Source organism: Eleutherodactylus coqui, chromosome 11 (genome assembly GCF_035609145.1).
Source record: "Eleutherodactylus coqui strain aEleCoq1 chromosome 11, aEleCoq1.hap1, whole genome shotgun sequence".
Taxonomy (NCBI): domain Eukaryota; kingdom Metazoa; phylum Chordata; class Amphibia; order Anura; family Eleutherodactylidae; genus Eleutherodactylus; species Eleutherodactylus coqui.
The window spans coordinates 138,515,684-138,534,712 of NC_089847.1; the positions used below are offsets into that span (position 1 = coordinate 138,515,684).

A 19,029-nucleotide genomic window follows, 5' to 3' on the forward strand; every position below is an offset into this window, starting at 1 on the left:
GAAGACGCGTCCTTCTGTCTGCACCGCAATACTGAAGCTGCAGTTGTGACCCGCTGGCCATATAGATGTCATCCTGTGGCAGCGCCACAGCGTCACACCGCCGCGGCTCAGGAAGTGATGTCATGCAGCACCAGATACTGCGGCCGGGACGTCATCACATTGGGGCTTATTTATCATTAAAGGTGTTATTTGCGTTGGTTATATACTACATCTCCACAAGCATATCCTGCGCCATATTCATGAAAATGGTGAACGACCCTTGTACATTTGGTGAATATTTAGAAGCGCCAGGAAAACGATGGAACAACGGAAATGATGCCAAAACTGACCTGCGGATCATAAATCTGCACCGCTGTGCGTCCGTGCGTAAATGCCCCGCTACATGAGAACCACATTGACTTATACTGTAAATGCTGCAGCTCGGCCCCGTGTGAACCCAGCCTGCCTCCTATAACTGTGGGGGGAGACGGACCCTACAGACACCCCGTGTCATCCAGGCTGTAACGGGTTAAATTCTGATAATCCAGCACTTCCAGCTATTCAGAATGACAGAACCTCTGCTGTGGCCCCCTAAAGGTGTAAATCCCCGGCCAGTTTACGGAAGACTGAGATGCAGGAAGAGGCGCCAAAGTTCTTAAAAGGCGAGTATCTCTTCGTAGGTTTGGCATGAATTATAATAAATCTGTCGGGGGGGCTACTGCTTCGTGCAAATACGAGCAAAAAGTCACAAATTACTGTACAAATGTCCCCTGCGCCATAGTTTTATTATACCACAATTGCGGCGCTCGGCCCTTACAATCCTCCCAGCGCTCCGTGACTGTTCATCTGTATTCCGATGCAGCGCCGGCCCAATATATCTTCAGCGTATGCCGGATTACAGGATTGTAGTACGTAGACGTGTTACCTCTACGCCGCCGCCCTCCGGTGACCGTGCGGTAATAGACTCGTCTCCTGTGATTGTTCTGTAGCCGCAGGGCATGTCGGCTTGTGTTCGCGTTCATCTCACTCATCATGTTCGCGGTGTGCCTCATTACGGGAGGCCTGTCCTCATCATTACGCCTCGCCTTCTGCGCTATAATTACTTCTCTCGTCTGCCCGGAGGCGAGATCATTTGGAAGAGGAATTCTAGTGTTTCACTTAGGAACCTCCTTAAAGGGCCCTCCAAGTGATATTAAAGGGGTGGGGCTTATCTGACAGGGTGTGAGTAGTACATTTGGAGGCGGGGTTTATATGGCAGAGGTTGTCAGTTTATCTTCATTTTGCTCCTTTGTTGTGTGATATACACTTGTGTTGCGTAGCAGACTGCAGTCCTGAAGGTTGTGAGTTCAACCCCCTCATGGTTCAGGTATCGGCCCAAGGTTTACTCCGCCTTCCATCCTTCCAAGGCCAATAAAATGAGAACCCAGCTTGCTGGGGGGTAATAAATAAATAAATTAAGTTATGGCTATGCAAATAACAAGTCCCTTTGCGTCCTCCGAGGAGCGCCAGGGGTAGAGTAGTTTACTTGTCACGGTGGCTCTACCGTCTCTCACCCAGAGGGTAACCAGGGACATGTTTAAGGGGGGGCAGGCAGACCCACAAGTGGATTACCTTGGCTCTTCTTTGTCACTCGTGACGCCACCATTCCTTAAATAAATAAGAGTCCTGTACAATAACTTCTAACACGGGGTAGAATTCAATAGGCCAAACTGGGAGCAGTCGGTGAAGCCATTTACTGAGTAACTTGAAATAACAATCACAGCAGTCCTTACATCCACCGTCACGTTAGTGAGGGGTCAGAACACATGAAGCAAAACACGGGAGAAACAGGGTGACTTACACGGGCTTCGTTATCTGTGGTTCCCTGGTCCCGGACACCGGCTCTTAGGAAACTCTACTGAGCCACTCTCACAGAACTCGAGACACTCTTCACCTCACACCACACAACGGGAAAACTCCCCATCTCCCCATAACAAGGGAAGTACAAGAAGGGGTTCACGGCATTAGAGGGGTATCCGCTCAGCCTCTTCCATTTCTTCTCGTACGCAGACTGAGGTTGTCCGTACGGGCCAGGCTCTCTCCCAGAAAGGGAATGGGGGACCTGCTCCTACCACTATGTAACACAGGACCAGCACACTCCCCTCCTGACATCCTCTGTCCTGCGGGGGTCCTTCCATCATGTAACACAGGATCAGCACACTCCCCTCCTGACATCCTCTGTGCTGTGGGGGTCCTGCTCCTCCCACCATGTAACACAGGACCAGCACACTCCCCTCCTGACATCCTCTGTGCTGCGGGGGTCCTGCTCCTACCACTATGTAACACAGGACCAGCACACTCCCCTCCTGACATCCTCTGTGCTGCGGGAGTCCTGCTCCTCCCACCATGTAACACAGGACCAGCACACTCCCCTCCTGACATCCTCTGTGCTGCGGGGGTCCTTCCACCATGTAACACAGGATCAGCACACTCCCCTCCTGACATCCTCTGTGCTGCGGGGGTCCTGCTCCTTCCGCCATGTAACACAGGACCAGCACAACCCCCTCCTGACATCCTCTGTGCTGCGGGGGTCCTTCCACCATGTAACACAGGACCAGCACACTCCCCTCCTGACATCCTCTGTCCTGCGGGGGTCCTTCCACCATGTAACACAGGACCAGCACACTCCCCTCCTGACATCCTCTGTGCTGCGGGGGTCCTTCCACCATGTAACACAGGACCAGCACACTCCCCTCCTGACATCCTCTGTGCTGCGGGGATCCTTCTACCATGTAACACAGGACCAGCACACTCCCCTCCTGACATCCTCTGTGCTGCGGGGGTCCTTCCACCATGTAACACAGGACCAGCACACTCTCCTCCTGACATCCTCTGTGCTGCGGGGGTCCTGCTCCTTCCGCCATGTAACACAGGACCAGCACACGCCCCTCCTGACATCCTCTGTGCTGCGGGGGTCCTTCCACCATGTAACACAGGACCAGCACACTCCCCTCCTGACATCCTCTGTGCTGCGGGGGTCCTTCCACCATGTAACACAGGACCAGCACACTCCCCTCCTGACATCCTCTGTGCTGCGGGGGTCCTGCTCCTACCACCATGTAACACAGGACCAGAACACTCCCCTCCTGACATCCTCTGTGCTGCAGGGGTCCTTCCACCATGTAACACAGGGCCAGCACACTCCCCTCCTGACATCCTCTGTGCTGCGGGGCCCTGCTCCTTCCGCCATCTGTATTTACGGAGTCCTGGCGTTGTAGAGTGCGGCCTCTGCCACCTGTTGTTACTGACACCATATAATGTATTCTAGAACCTTCATTAATCTTTATGGAGGTCCGGGAGAGGAAGCATCAGTCCCCACATTGGGGTTGAGGTACACACGGCCTTTATTGCATTTATTTGGGAAGCAAAATAAACAAAAAAATCATTTCTTTACATTTTTTGCAGCAGTCGTTACAGCGGCAGCAATACCAAACCCAGTTTTTTAAAATGTTATTATTTTTCATTAAGCAAACTACTTTTTATGTGTTTTTCCTTTTTTTTTTTACATCTTTCATTCCCCTGTGGATGCTCTGCTCACTCTGATAATACATTGCAGTACTTCTATACTGCACTGCATTATCATTATTCATAGTGATCATAGGCCATGGCGCACCCAGATGCCAATGTATGTCTTTTGGCAGAGCAGAGGGCTGATGATGTCACAGAGGGGGCGTCAACCTTCCATATACTGTATATATGCCGTATGCACAGTGCAAAGGGCCTGTAGTTCCCCGTCAGCCCTGAAGGGGGCTGCAGGGCAATGAGCATTAGGGCGCCTACCCACTGGCAATTTTTTTCCTGCAATGTTTTGCGTTTTTTCTCAAGAGCAATTAGTATAGAATGTGTTCTTGTCCATCTGGGGTTTTTTTTCCGTTTCGTGGGTTTTTTTCACATAGGAACTGTCAGTTGCATATGTCTCCTTGTTTTTCTCTTAATGCACCCATGATTGTCAATGGAGGGCTGCAAAAAACGCCACGAAAAACGCGCGAAAACGCAGCGAAAATCGGCAACGCAAGTGGGTAGGCGCCCGAAGGGTGCATTCATATGGGACGATTGAAAGCTCCTGTGGTTTTACAATAATGCGATGCGGTTTTCAATTTGGCTGCAGTTTTTACCGTAAGTGCGTGGGGCACCGTAGCAGCAGCGGGCGTATTTTCACGGGGCACGGTTTTTGATGTGCTTTTAACCCTACTGCAACCGCCCCATCCGAATACTGCATAGAGCCGGATTCACCCAGCCATATGCATGTTGTGCCTGAGAAACCCATGTGTAACTGGCGCCGGCCCCCCGTCTGTCCGACCTCCACAGACGTATCCTTGTCCGTGAAAACAGAGGGGAATCATACATGTAGCGATAGTTTTCGCACGCGGGTACGGCTGTATGACTGCGCCCTTCCACATCAGCCAATGGCCACAATCATGATGGCATTACTGACCAGATCCTGTGACTGTGGGCAGCCACGGGTGGGCATGGTTTGGACTTAAATGGTTTTTTGGATGAAGCCTTCTTCTGCCGTCCGTGGATGGCCATCACTTAGTGGATTATCCGATTTTAGGTTTCCATCAGAGGTCTGCGTAGCGAGGAAGCCTCCATGTGCGCCGCAGTGCGAATCAGAGCATCTGACGACGGCCGCTAACTACCGTCATAAAATCTGTAGAGCGCACCATGTACGGCGTCCTCCCTGTACAGGAAAGGGTAGCACACAGTATGCCAATGTAAACCGGTCTGGCATATACCACAATGACCCTCGTCTGGCGTATCGGGGTGCATGGGGGCTTTTGGACCTGAGTGGGGTGTACTATGGGAGCTGTGCTCTGCATGCGCCAAATGTGAAGGGAAATACAAGATTTGCCCAGAGCCAAATGGAAGGTGACATCACTATGACATCATCATCCTCAGTTTAGCCCTCGTTATATCATCAGTTCCCGCCCCAGCAGGAGTTAATCTCTGAATAATCCACCCTCTGGCATGCTGGGAACTCTCCAGCTGCTCAGGTGAGCTGGACGCAGGACACACCTATAGGTGCAGGGGACACGGCCGTGACACTGCGGGATCTGCACTGCCAGGAGGACATTGGGATTAGCATATGTGGCCAAGGCTGATACTCCATGACGGCCGCTGTCCATAAGGTCAGTGCTTACTGCTCACCACAGTCACGTATAGGCGGCAGCCGTGTGCTCAGCTGTCAGGCTTCAGGGAAGACGGGAACATGGAGCAGAACGTCCCCAGAAGTATAATCTGTGTAACTAGTAACATGACCCCATTACTGCCAGAATGCATGGCAGTACTACCCCCTGTGGGCCGGGTAATGCCACACACATATATACACACTGACCGGCCCTTTATTACAGCCCCCGGCCCTCTAACGATCAGCGCCCCCTGTATGGTAATTCCCCCTGTGACCCTGGAGTGCGGCATAAAAATCACGTGACAAGTTTTCCGCGGATCTGTTTCAGTGTGAATCCACATTAGATGTAAGATCCGGCGATCGGAGCGACTTCCAACGAGGCCGGTCATCGGGGCTAGACTAGCCGGGGTCTCACTGCTGACCAAGGGGGTGGGGGAAGGGGTTTCTCGTGTAACGGTGTGGAAAGTATACAGAAAATGGCGTGATCAAGGAAAACATCCAGCGAGAGGGGATCCTGCGGATGGAAACAACTCATCCCTGAAAGGGGTCGGAGGAGGATGTCAGGAATCGTTCTGACCAACAGGCTGCACAGTCAGCTGAATACAACGCTGGAGCTCCAACTAACGTGTCCGAACGCACAACTCGCCGTTCCTCCGCACGGATGGGCTATAACATGTTGTATTCAGTGGGGGCGCACACAAATGGTTGCACCCGTTTGGGCTTACATTGAACGGATCCATTAAATTACGCTGCGCACGTGTCGGCGCAAAACTAGAGCTAAAAGGGTAAGACACATGAGAAACGGATGCAGTCGGAACCGAACTAGCCGCTCATCGGTCAGAAGAGCGCTGTGGTTGCTTCAGGGCCAGAGGAGCCTTCAAAAAAGGATAAAAGAACGCAGATGTGGACTGAGCCGGAGAAGTGCTAGCTCTGCTGGCTGGCAGTGAATGGACCTGTCCAGACCTGAGGGGTTGGTACTATTGTATCCAGTGTAAATAGCTGTTCACTCCCTGTGCTCATAGTTTGTTACAATGTATCAGTCTGGACTGGGACCCTCAGCAGTGAGCAGCATTGGGGCCTATTCACACATAATGTGTCTGTATTAGGCCAGAGTCACACCGGCGGTTTCAGAAGAACGTAGGCACAAGTACACCCGGCGGCACGGAGCGTCGTTGTGCCTGAACGAGGAAAATTTTTTGCCTTTGCCGGCTTTCCAACCACCACAGCACAGCACAGGGGTTTGAAGGTAACCGCGAGAAGATAGCCGCTGCGCAATGCTCCCCGCACCGTACGTTCACTGCAGGGCCGTCCAATCTGCATGCTGTCCTATGGAGATGTGCATGGACCCCATGAGATCAGTGGACTGTTCTACGCATGCTGCCCTATGGAGATGTGCATGGACCCCATGAGATCAGTGGGCTGTTCTACGCATGCTGTCCTATGGAGATGTGCATGGACCCCATGAGATCAGTGGACTGTTCTACGCATGCCGTCCTATGGAGATGTGCATGGACCCCATGAGATCAGTGGACTGTTCTACGCATGCTGCCCTATGGAGATGTGCATGGACCCCATGAGATCAGTGGACTGTTCTACGCATGCTGTCCTATGGAGATGTGCATGGACCCCATGAGATCAGTGGGCTGTTCTACGCATGCTGTCCTATGGAGATGTGCATGGACCCCATGAGATCAGTGGGCTGTTCTATGCATGCTGTCCTATGGAGATGTGCATGGACCCCATGAGATCAGTGGGCTGTTCTACGTATGCTGTCCTGTGGAGATGTGCATGGACCCCATGAGATCAGTGGACTGTTCTACGCATGCTGTCCTATGGAGATGTGCATGGACCCCATGAGATCAGTGGACTGTTCTACGCATGCTGTCCTATGGAGATGTGCATGGACCCCATGAGATCAGTGGGCTGTTCTACGCATGCTGCCCTATGGAGATGTGCATGGACCCCATGAGATCAGTGGGCTGTTCTACGCATGCTGTCCTATGGAGATGTGCATGGACCCCATGAGATCAGTGGACTGTTCTACGCATGCTGCCCTATGGAGATGTGCATGGACCCTATGAGATCAGTGGACTGTTCTACGCATGCTGTCCTATGGAGATGTGCATGGACCCCATGAGATCAGTGGGCTGTTCTACGCATGCTGTCCTATGGAGATGTGCATGGACCCCATGAGATCAGTGGGCTGTTCTACGCATGCTGTCCTATGGAGATGTGCATGGACCCCATGAGATCAGTGGGCTGTTCTACGCATGCTGTCCTATGGAGATGTGCATGGACCCCATGAGATCAGTGGACTGTTCTACGCATGCTGCCCTATGGAGATGTGCATGGACCCCATGACATCAGTGGACTGTTCTACGCATGCTGCCCTATGGAGATGTGCATGGACCCCATGAGATCAGTGGGCTGTTCTACGCATGCTGTCCTATGGAGATGTGCATGGACCCCATGAGATCAGTGGGCTGTTCTACGCATGCTGCCCTATGGAGATGTGCATGGACCCCATGAGATCAGTGGGCTGTTCTACGCATGCTGTCCTATGGAGATGTGCATGGACCCCATGAGATCAGTGGACTGTTCTACGCATGCTGCCCTATGGAGATGTGCATGGACCCCATGACATCAGTGGACTGTTCTACGCATGCTGCCCTATGGAGATGTGCATGGACCCCATGAGATCAGTGGGCTGTTCTACGCATGCTGTCCTATGGAGATGTGCATGGACCCCATGAGATCAGTGGGCTGTTCTACGCATGCTGCCCTATGGAGATGTGCATGGACCCCATGAGATCAGTGGGCTGTTCTACGCATGCTGTCCTATGGAGATGTGCATGGACCCCATGAGATCAGTGGACTGTTCTACGCATGCTGCCCTATGGAGATGTGCATGGACCCTATGAGATCAGTGGACTGTTCTACGCATGCTGCCCTATGGAGATGTGCATGGACCCCATGAGATCAGTGGGCTGTTCTACGCATGCTGCCCTATGGAGATGTGCATGGACCCCATGACATCAGTGGGCTGTTCTACGCATGCTGCCCTATGGAGATGTGCATGGACCCTATGAGATCAGTGGACTGTTCTACGCATGCTGTCCTATGGAGATGTGCATGGACCCCATGAGATCAGTGGACTGTTCTACGCATGCTGCCCTATGGAGATGTGCATGGACCCTATGAGATCAGTGGACTGTTCTACGCATGCTGCCCTATGGAGATGTGCATGGACCCCATGAGATCAGTGGACTGTTCTACGCATGCTGCCCTATGGAGATGTGCATGGACCCTATGAGATCAGTGGACTGTTCTACGCATGCTGTCCTATGGAGATGTGCATGGACCCCATGAGATCAGTGGGCTGTTCTACGCATGCTGTCCTATGGAGATGTGCATGGACCCCATGAGATCAGTGGGCTGTTCTACGCATGCTGCCCTATGGAGATGTGCATGGACCCCATGAGATCAGTGGACTGTTCTACGCATGCTGTCCTATGGAGATGTGCATGGACCCCATGAGATCAGTGGGCTGTTCTACGCATGCTGTCCTATGGAGATGTGCATGGACCCCATGAGATCAGTGGGCTGTTCTACGCATGCTGCCCTATGGAGATGTGCATGGACCCCATGAGATCAGTGGGCTGTTCTACGCATGCTGCCCTATGGAGATGTGCATGGACCCCATGAGATCAGTGGACTGTTCTACGCATGCTGCCCTATGGAGATGTGCATGGACCTCATGAGATCAGTGGGCTGTTCTACGCATGCTGTCCCATGTGACACCCGCCACCCGTCTGTTGTTTCCCAGGATGCAGCCGCATTGATTTGCATTGCTGTATGCAGATGAGCGTCTTTCACGACCCGATCACGTGTTAAAAACAAAAGCCACAGCGTGTTCTATATTTACGGTCTGTGGGACTGCGTAGATTTAGGCTGGTTTCACACGGGCGAGACTCTCACATGTATTTTATATGTTGCGAATGCCCAAAACTTGCGCGAACATGATCTCCATTCCTTTGGATGGAGTCCTACACATGACAGTGATGAGCGGTAAGGAAAAATGGCGCGGCATGTCCTGGTTTTTTAAAGTTCCTCGGAATGCATCGGCCATTGTTTGCAATGGGACCTTAAACGCATGGCATGGCTTCTGCACGCCGCGTGATGCGAGGTTACCCACTGAGATCAATGCCAACCTCGTGCGGAAGGAGCACAATTTCACAGAAGCGATGCAACGCAATTTTGCCTGAAAATTGTCTGTCATTGGCGGGTTCGGCCGGTTTCACGCAGCGATGAAATCACACGATGCGAGAGCGAGTGAAGGTGAAGAATTATGGAACCCGCGCTGTGCGGCAAAACTGCATGGAAAAAACACGTGAGAAAATCACAAGCGGCACGAAGTGTTTTCAGGAAGAAGCAGCGCAAAGACGCCATTGATGGGCGCGATAATGGCCGGGTTTCGTGGCCCGATACTGCGCTCGCCCGTGTGCAGCTAGCCCTACTGGGTTTTTTGCATGTTATCTAGACGTCCTTTGGGCCCGCTTGCATACGGATGTCATATGGGTATAAAAACGGCGCACATACCTTACAAATGTCTCCAGCACACACGGACAGACGCAGTGAGGACGGTGCGCTTTACGCAGACCAACATTCCGTAAGCCCTTGTGAATGAGCCCCTATAGTCCGCTCACACAGGAGACGCTACAGATTGTCCATCTGAATGTGCTGACAAGAACTGCGCAACATATTATAGTAGCAGCAAAATGGAGGCGGTTACCAAATCCGCACGGAAATCGCCCTGCGGCTGGATCTTAAGTGCGATGCCAGCGGTGAGATCTGCAGCCGGTTCCACAGGTAGCAGGGCTGTGTGTGTGACCTGCCCGCAGGCTGGCATCTCCTGGATGTAGACAGGAATGTTTCCATTCACTGACAGCAAACGGAGAATTTCCCTTTATACAAGTGACAAGCTGTATTTACGTAACCCCCTCACATTGATTGGACTCGGTGACGGAGGGGCAGTCCAGCCCTGTCTCTGTGCTTCCCTGCTCTGAATGTTTGCGCTGTGAATCGGCACACCATCGCTCTCCGTCTTTGGCGTCCGCTCAAAACCAACAATCCCAAGTAGACGGCCGAAGGGAATCAGAAGAGTGACTGCGATTTGTTTGCAGAGTCAGTCCGCTTGTGTTTGGAGAACAGAGATTACTGCGCTTAGTCCTGGCGTCAGCGGCGGGAGAGGTTGGGAGGCGGGCAGGCGAACAGGGCATCTGACCGGCCGGCACGAAGCAGCCACATGGCGGGGTTCTCACAGGCGCCGCCGTCGCTTTCTGTCTTTTATGCAAGTGGGGTTTTACCCAAACATCTGCCACTTTTGTTTTTCGCCTCTCACTCCGTTTCTTCCAAAGTGTCCCAAAAACGGGGCAGAACTTGTGGAGTGATTTAGGAATGCACAAGATTTGTCGCAACCTCACTGTAATAATTGGCCAGTATACAGAAGGTATATATATATACGGGTGCAATTAATTTATAATCAGCGAGAGATACTGTGATAACTTTGTCGCAAATAGCGGCAACATGGGCTCCGGCAAAACGGACTTCGAAAAATCCCAAACACTCTGATAGATGTGAGCGGTACTCAGTCGCCGACTTCCTCGCTTCGCTGTGAGTTCATCAGTAATGCAGACATGGGACATTCTGGGGTCCGCCAGGATATGGTCAGCGGTGGGCGGAGACGCCACCTCCAGCCTGGCGCACTCTCAGGAGAATGTCGCTGCCCTTCTCCTTACACCCCATCAGTCCACCCTGTCTGTGCCAGTGATGCGTGGCAGGATCTCAGTCCGCTGCACCAAGGCTTTTTATGGATGGGTTTCTCTCGCTCGGCGCTCTGCGTGTTCTGGACGCTCGTTTCTATGATGCCGGCTGCGTTTCTGGGGCAGCAGTAGAAATGACTGTGTATTCTGAGGTCCGTGTTCCATCGGTGTCCCTACATCCAGTATACACACCACCGACCCCCATGGCTGCATCTAGTGATTTACACAGAATGCCCGTGGTATTAGAGACCCCCACCTAGTTGCACGTTGGGCCACCTATGACCTTTAGGACCGCAGCAATTCATTGTGATGTCCATCTGCAGGTATCAGAGGATTCGTGGTGCGCCAAATAACCAACTCTACACCATTACTGCACCAGCCTGACAGGAAGGGGTCAGCAATTCATGCTGCTGGCGCCAAATTCTGACCTCCCATCAGCACCAGAATTCTGGATCCATCCGACCAGGAGATGTTTTTCCGCTGCTCAGTGATACAAGTTTTGCGCTCTTTACCCATTGGAGTCTCGCTTTTCTGTTTCTCAGACATGTTAGTTGGAGCTCCAGCGTTGTATTCAGCTGACTGTGCAGCCTGTTGGTCAGAACGATTCCTGACATCCTCCTCCGACCCCTTTCAGTGATGAGTTGTTTCCATCCACAGGATGCCCTTTCATTGGATGTTTTCCTCGACCGCGCCATTCTTGGTATACTCTCCACACCGTTACACAATGAACGCCCCCATGGTTTGCAGTGAAATCCTGGCCCCGACTAGTCTAGCACTGATGACACTGATCAGCGAAAAACGTCACATGATTTCATGCTGCACTCCGGGGTCACAGGAAGAAGAAGGGTCCAATAGTGTTTTAGGGTCTTTAATAAAGGGTCCAGAGTCTCTGATAAAGGGCCAGGGCCTATTATAAATGGACCGGTGTCTCTGATAAAGGGCCAGGGCCTATTATAAATGGGCCGGTGTCTCTGATAAAGGGCCAGGGTCTATTATAAATGGGCCGGTGTCTCTGATTAAGGGCCAAGGTCTATTATAAATGGACCGGTGTCTCTGATAAAGGGCCAGGGTCTATTATAAATGGGCCGGTGTCTCTGATTAAGGGCCAAGGTCTATTATAAATGGGCCGGTGTCTCTGATAAAGGGCCAGGGCCTATTATAAATGGGCCGGTGTCTCTGATAAAGGGCCAGGGCCTATTATAAATGGGCCGGTGTCTCTGATAAAGGGCCAGGGCCTATTATAAATGGGCCGGTGTCTCTGATAAAGGGCTAGGGCCTATTATAAATGTGCCGGTGTCTCTGATTAAGGGCCAAGGTCTATTATAAATGGACCGGTGTCTCTGATAAAGGGCCATTCTTTGTATATGGCCGATGCAATTTACACTATAGACAGGATATTAGAATGAGTGACATACATTGTAAAAAGTCCATTGAAATGTGATATTTTCAGAAAGAAGCCTCGGGTGTTCCTGATGTCCCGTGGTAACGCTGTGCTTTCCTTCCTGCAGGTCTCAGTCGGTGTCTCCTCCGCCGGTTCTGTCCCCGGTCCGGACCTCCTCATATCCCCTCAGTGACAGTGAGGAGTTCTGCAGAACCAGCCAATTCTCCAACAACAACAAGCTGGTCATCAAAGACTGGACCCTGAGGGGATCCAACGTGAGAGACCCCCGCCTGCGCTCCCTGGGGGCCGATACATCCAACTACTTGGCCAAATCAGTCAGCGTCGCTTGTCTAGATAAAAGACTTTCAGTATTTAAAGGTCCCAACCAGAAAGAAAATGTATTGGAGGCCAAGGGCGGTGATGTGATAGCCAACTGCCAGATCAGCCGCAGCACCCTCTCCCTCGGCTCTGCTGCCAATCAGCGGAGCCGGCCGCACAACAGAACCGCCGTCCGATCACAAGTGCTTGACATTCGGCGTAAGATTTCAGAATGGGAATGCAGAGGAGAACCTTCTCCACGCCTCGGCCCCTGTGTGGACAAAGGAGACCCGGGTGAGCGATCCACCAGCGAAGGATGCCCCAGCCTGCTGGCGTCGCCATGCAGTGAGAAGACCTTCGACTTTAAAGGATACCAGAGAATGAGCAGAACATTTTCTGAGTGTTCTTACCCGGAAACAGAGGAGGAAGAGACGACGGCGTCGGAGCGAGAATCTCTTCATCGGTATGAGAGGCGGTCCAGTAGAACAGAACCCGCCAACGCCTTCGCCAGGGGGCCACGGAAGGAGACTTCTGCGGTGCTGAACAGGATCCAGAAGATTGAGCAGGCGCTGAAGGAGAACCCGGGGATGGGCCTCCCGCAGCTGCCCAGCAGTTGTTTTAGTGTGGACCTTGGGAGAAAACGCTCCATAACTTCAGGTACTTTAGAGAGCTTGAGCGACAAAGCCGCCAATGTAAATACGATAAGCGAACAGGAGCACTGCAATGACGTAAAGGCAAAACCAAAGCAAGGAACTACTGCAAACTCCAGTAGTGCAACTGGGGCCCCCGAAAGCCCCGCGGCCGACGTCAACCCAGTCCCCAAACCTAAAAGGACATTTGAGTATGAGGCTGACAAAAGCCACAGGAGCAACCCTAATAATCTACCTCCTTCCTCATCACCCGTATCCCCACCTCCTCTGCCTTCAACGCCAGCGCCCCCTGTCACCCGGAGGCCCAAGAAGGATCACCGTAGATCTCAGAGCAGGTACAGTGTGTGAACTTCTACCAACCATGCATATTATATAGTATATACCCAGGTTATGCCAGCATGCTCCATATCACTATATACAGGAGATGTATACCTTATACCAGCTGTACATATATAATTATATACAGGATATACCCAGGTTATACCAGCTGTAGATATATAATTATATACAGGATATACCCAGGTTATACCAGTATGCTCCATATCACTATATACAGGATGTATAACTCATACCAGCTGTACATATATAATTATATACAGGATATACCCAGGTTATACCAGCATGCTCCATATCACTATATACAGGAGATCCCCAGGTTATACCAGCATGCTTCATATCACTATATACAGGAGATGTATAACTTATACCAGCTGTACATATATAATTATATACAGGAGATCCCCAGGTTATACCAGCATGCTCCATATCACTATATACAGGAGATGTATAACTTATACCAACTGTACATATATAATTATATACAGGAGATACCCAGGTTATAGCAGCATGCTCCATATCACTATATACAGGGGATGTATAACTTATACCAGCTGTGCATATATAATTATATACAGGAGATACCCAGGTTATACCAGCATGTTCCATATCACTATATACAGGAGATGTATAACTTATACCAGCTGTACATATATAATTATATACAGGAGATACCCAGGTTATACCAGCATGTTCCATATCACTATATACAGGAGATGTATAACGTATACCAGCTGTACATATATAATTATATACAGGAGATCCCCAGGTTATACCAGCATGCTCCATATCACTATATGCAGGAGATGTATAACTTATACCAGCTGTACATATATAATTATATACAGGAGATACCCAGGTTATAGCAGCATGCTCCATATCACTATATACAGGATGTATAACTCATACCAGCTGTACATATATAATTATATACAGGAGATCCCCAGGTTATACCAGCATGCTCCATATCACTATATACAGGAGATGTATAACTTATACCAGCTGTATATATATAATTATATACAGGAGATACCCAGGTTATACCAGCATGCTCCATATCACTTTATACAGGATGTATAACTTATACCAGCTGTACATATATAATTATATACAGGAGATACCAGGGTTATACCAGCATGCTCCATATCACTATATACAGGAGATCCCCAGGTTATACCAGCATGCTCCAGATCACTATATATAGTGGATAGTCCGAGGGGTCTCTTGTTCTGCCCTCTGGGGGAGATGTTCTCCACTAACCTGTAATCACAGTTATTTAGTATAATCTACAATTAGTATCTTTTATTCTCTTACAGAAAGTCTCTGGAGTTTGAGGACGCCTCCAGCGTCCAGTCTTTGGGGTCCCCCTCACCGGTAGAGAATGGTACTGAGAAGAAACGCCGTTCCGGTTCTAAAAGCACTTTAGAGGAGAACGCCTACGAGGACATTGTGGGTAAGTGGCCAATGTTTGTATATAAGGTCCACGAAGAGTCTGGGAAGTCGGGTCTGTAACGGGAGCCATATTGGGGGGGGTCACCTGTCTTTCCTGGGGATAGGCCATCGATACTATAGTCCCGGACATCCCCTTTAAGAACTTGACAGATGTGTAAATGCCTTGAAGGCCCCAGTCATGTGTAATAATAGGGCAAACCTGGAGACAGGACGTCTGTCTTGTCTCCTATAGTTCTGGTTGTCTGACTTCATCATCTGGGGTTCAACCAGGTACAAGACGTCGAGGTGCGAGTCGAGGCTGGGGACAAACGTAGCTAATGGTATTCGTCGGCACGCTGCGCCAAACATGGAGTGAATGCAAGTTCATTACTCATAAGTTACACAGAAAGCTCAGCGGAGGCCGATATTGAAAACACATTGTCTGCTGAGCCGTCGTCAGGGACTGAAGTCTAACCGTGGCCGCGCGCCAAAGTGTATTTATATAAGAGAGGAGACACAGGAGGAAGAACGATCCATCTCTGGCCGAGCGCGGCGCTGCGACCTCTGGAAGGTCCTCATGTTTGTTCTCCCCACGGACTGGATGAGCCCCTCCGTCTGCTGATTACAATCACTTCTTATAATAGTCCAGCTGACATCAGAGAGGGCCGAGTACTGGGCTGGACGTGCCGGAGAGATGACTGCCCACTAGAGGTGCCCTGTCTTACTGCAAGGACCCACTGTTTAAGGATTCCCTACTAAAGCCCCGTTTACACGGAAAGTTGTTCAAGGATGTAATCATTCAAGTTAATCGCAGGCAGCCGGCTGGATGATGAGGATCGGGGGTCCGCGCTCGTCATGCGGTAATCAGGAGCCTGGCATTAATATATTATGGGATTGCTATTCTTGCAGTCGCTCACTCTATAGATGTAGACGCATTGTAGGAGAGCAGCACCCGCACCGTCCCACTGAAGGGTTAATACGGCTTCTCCTGGTTGGAGGCCCCCAGGTGCAGCAGGACGTCTCCCCCCGATCAGGGTTTGTAGCCAATGACCAGGATTTAATCTATAGTATCCTGCACATCTGCACAAATAAACAGCAGCGTGGTCCGGGGGGGCCGCGGAGGACGGCCATCATCGCCTCCACGTATCTCACTCTCAGCAAGGCCCCCCGAGGACACCACTGGCCAACTGCAAACCTGGAGGAACACTGCGCTCTCTGCAGCGCCATTCACCATCTTGTAATCTCCGCAGCGCCTGGATGGAGAGAGCCGAGATTTGTAGTGCAGTCTATCTGCACCGTGCGACACATTGTACAAGACTTCACAGTCAGCGGCTGCACAACTACCTGAGAGACTGTGCAGCCCCCCCGCCTGGCCGAGCCTGTACTCATACATGTTGTCAGGACTGCATGCACACGTCTGCTGGGTGCCTGCTAGTAGAGAGCAGTGAATTGGGAGAGCTCGGAGCAGCGCCGGGCTTAGGTTAGATGCCCCCCCCATCCCTCTCCATAAAAAAGGTTTTATATATATTTATTGCACTGATTGGCGGTCTGGCTGTATTCTGTGTGTGCAGAAAGCAACAAGATATCATACCTACACCAGGACAGCTCAAGGAATAACTACAGCGCCAGAGCCAACCTTAGTCCATAACTACAGCCCAGAGCCAACCTTAGTCCATAACTACAGCCCAGAGCCAACCTTAGTCCATAACTACAGCCCAGAGCCAACCTTAGTCCATAACTACAGCCCCAGAGCCAACCTTAGTGCATAACTACAGCCCCAGAGCCAACCTTAGTGCATAACTACAGCCCCAGAGCCAACCTTAGTCCATAACTACAGCCCCAGAGCCAACCATAGTCCATAACTACAGCCCCAGAGCCAACCTTAGTCCATAACTACAGCCCCAGAGCCAACCTTAGTCCATAACTACAGCCCCAGAGCCAACCTTAGTGCATAACTACAGCCCCAGAGCCAACCTTAGTCCATAACTACAGCCCCAGAGCCAACCTTAGTCCATAACTACAGCCCCAGAGCCAACCTTAGTCCATAACTACAGCCCCAGAGCCAACCTTAGTCCATAACTACAGCCCCAGAGCCAACCTTAGTCCATAACTACAGCCCCAGAGCCAACCTTAGTGCATAACTACAGCCCCAGAGCCAACCTTAGTGCATAACTACAGCCCCAGAGCCAACCTTAGTCCATAACTACAGCCCAGAGCCAACCTTAGTCCATAACTACAGCCCAGAGCCAACCTTAGTCCATAACTACAGCCCCAGAGCCAACCTTAGTCCATAACTACAGCCCCAGAGCCAACCTTAGTCCATAACTACAGCCCCAGAGCCAACCTTAGTGCATAACTACAGCCCAGAGCCAACCTTAGTGCATAACTACAGCCCCAGAGCCAACCTTAGTGCATAACTACAGCCCCAGAGCCAACCATAGTGCATAACTACAGCCCCAGAGCCAACCTTAGTGCATAACTACAGCCCCAGAGCCAACCTTAGTCCATAACTACAGCCCCAGAGCCAACCTTAGTCCATAACTACAGCCCCAGAGCCAACTCTAGCCCATAACTACAGCCCCAGAGCCAACCTTAGCGCATAACTACAGCCCCAGAGCCAACCTTAGCGCATAACTACAGCCCCAGAGCCAACCTTAGTGCATATACAGGCCCCAGAGCCAACCATAGTGCATATACAGGCCCCAGAGCCAACCTTAGTGCATATACAGGCCCCAGAGCCAACCTTAGTGCATATACAGGCCCCAGAGCCAACCTTAGTGCATATACAGGCCCCAGAGCCAACCATAGTGCATATACAGGCCCCAGAGCCAACCATAGTCCATAACTACAGCCCCAGAACCAACCCTAGCGCATAACTACAGCCCCAGAGCCAACCTTAGCGCATAACTACAGCCCCAGAGCCAACCTTAGCGCATAACTACAGCCCCAGAGCCAACCTTAGTGCATATACAGGCCCCAGAGCCAACCATAGTGCATATACAGGCCCCAGAGCCAACCTTAGTGCATATACAGGCCCCAGAGCCAACCTTAGTGCATATACAGGCCCCAGAGCCAACCATAGTGCATATACAGGCCCCAGAACCAACCATAGTCCATAACTACAGCCCCAGAACCAACCCTAGCGCATAACTACAGCCCCAGAGCCAACCTTAGTGCATAACTACAGCCCCAGAGCCAACCTTAGTGCATAACTACAGCCCCAGAGCCAACCTTAGTGCATAACTACAGCCCCAGAGCCAACCTTAGTCCATAACTACAGCCCCAGAGCCAACCTAAATACAGCACCAAAACTAAGCTCAGTAGATGGATACAACCCCAGGACCTCGCGCTGTTCATATATACAGCACCAGAACTAAGCACATAACATAAATAATTCCCCAGAACTAAGCATGGTATATAAATACAGTACCAGACCCAAGCTCATAAAATAAAAATCCAGCATTCAAACCAAGCTCAGTACATAACTACAGCCCAAGAACTAAGCTTATAACATAAATACAATACTAGAACCAAGCTTAGTAGATAAATACAGCATCAGAGCTAACCTCAGTTCATACATTACCAGAAAAAAGCTCAGTACATAAATACAGCACCAGAGCCAAGCTTATAACAAACACGGTACCAGAATCAAGTTCATAACAAATACAGCAGCAGACCCAAGCTCAGTACATAAAATCAACAGCACAACCAATCCCGGTAGATAGGTACAGAACCAGAACTGAGCTCATAACATAAGTACAGCAACAGAACTAAGCTCCTAACACGAATACAGCATGAGAACCAAGCTCATACTCTCAGGTCCGGCGGCTCTGGGGATCTCCATGCCTGCACTACAGGTCCTATTACGTGGGGGTGCCGCACAGAGGAGCCCTAGTCCTGGTGACCTCCCCTGGCCGCTGTGATCCTGTACGCCGGCTCCGAGCA

The 19,029-nt window shown here is 50.9% G+C and overlaps 1 protein-coding gene across 3 annotated transcripts in view; it reads left to right on the top strand.

Moving 5' to 3' along the window:
* The window catches only part of DENND2B (DENN domain containing 2B), a 219,049-nt gene that overhangs the window by 130,620 nt on the left and 69,400 nt on the right, over window positions 1-19,029 (top strand). For all 3 annotated transcript variants that reach the window (XR_010787191.1, XM_066583667.1, XM_066583666.1), the window contains 2 exons: window positions 12,477-13,652; window positions 14,970-15,106. Coding sequence is in view for 2 of the 3 variants with exons in the window: in XM_066583667.1 (XP_066439764.1) it covers window positions 12,477-13,652; window positions 14,970-15,106 (1,313 nt within the window). In the remaining variant the exon portion in view is untranslated. The remainder of the gene's footprint in view (window positions 1-12,476; window positions 13,653-14,969; window positions 15,107-19,029) is intronic.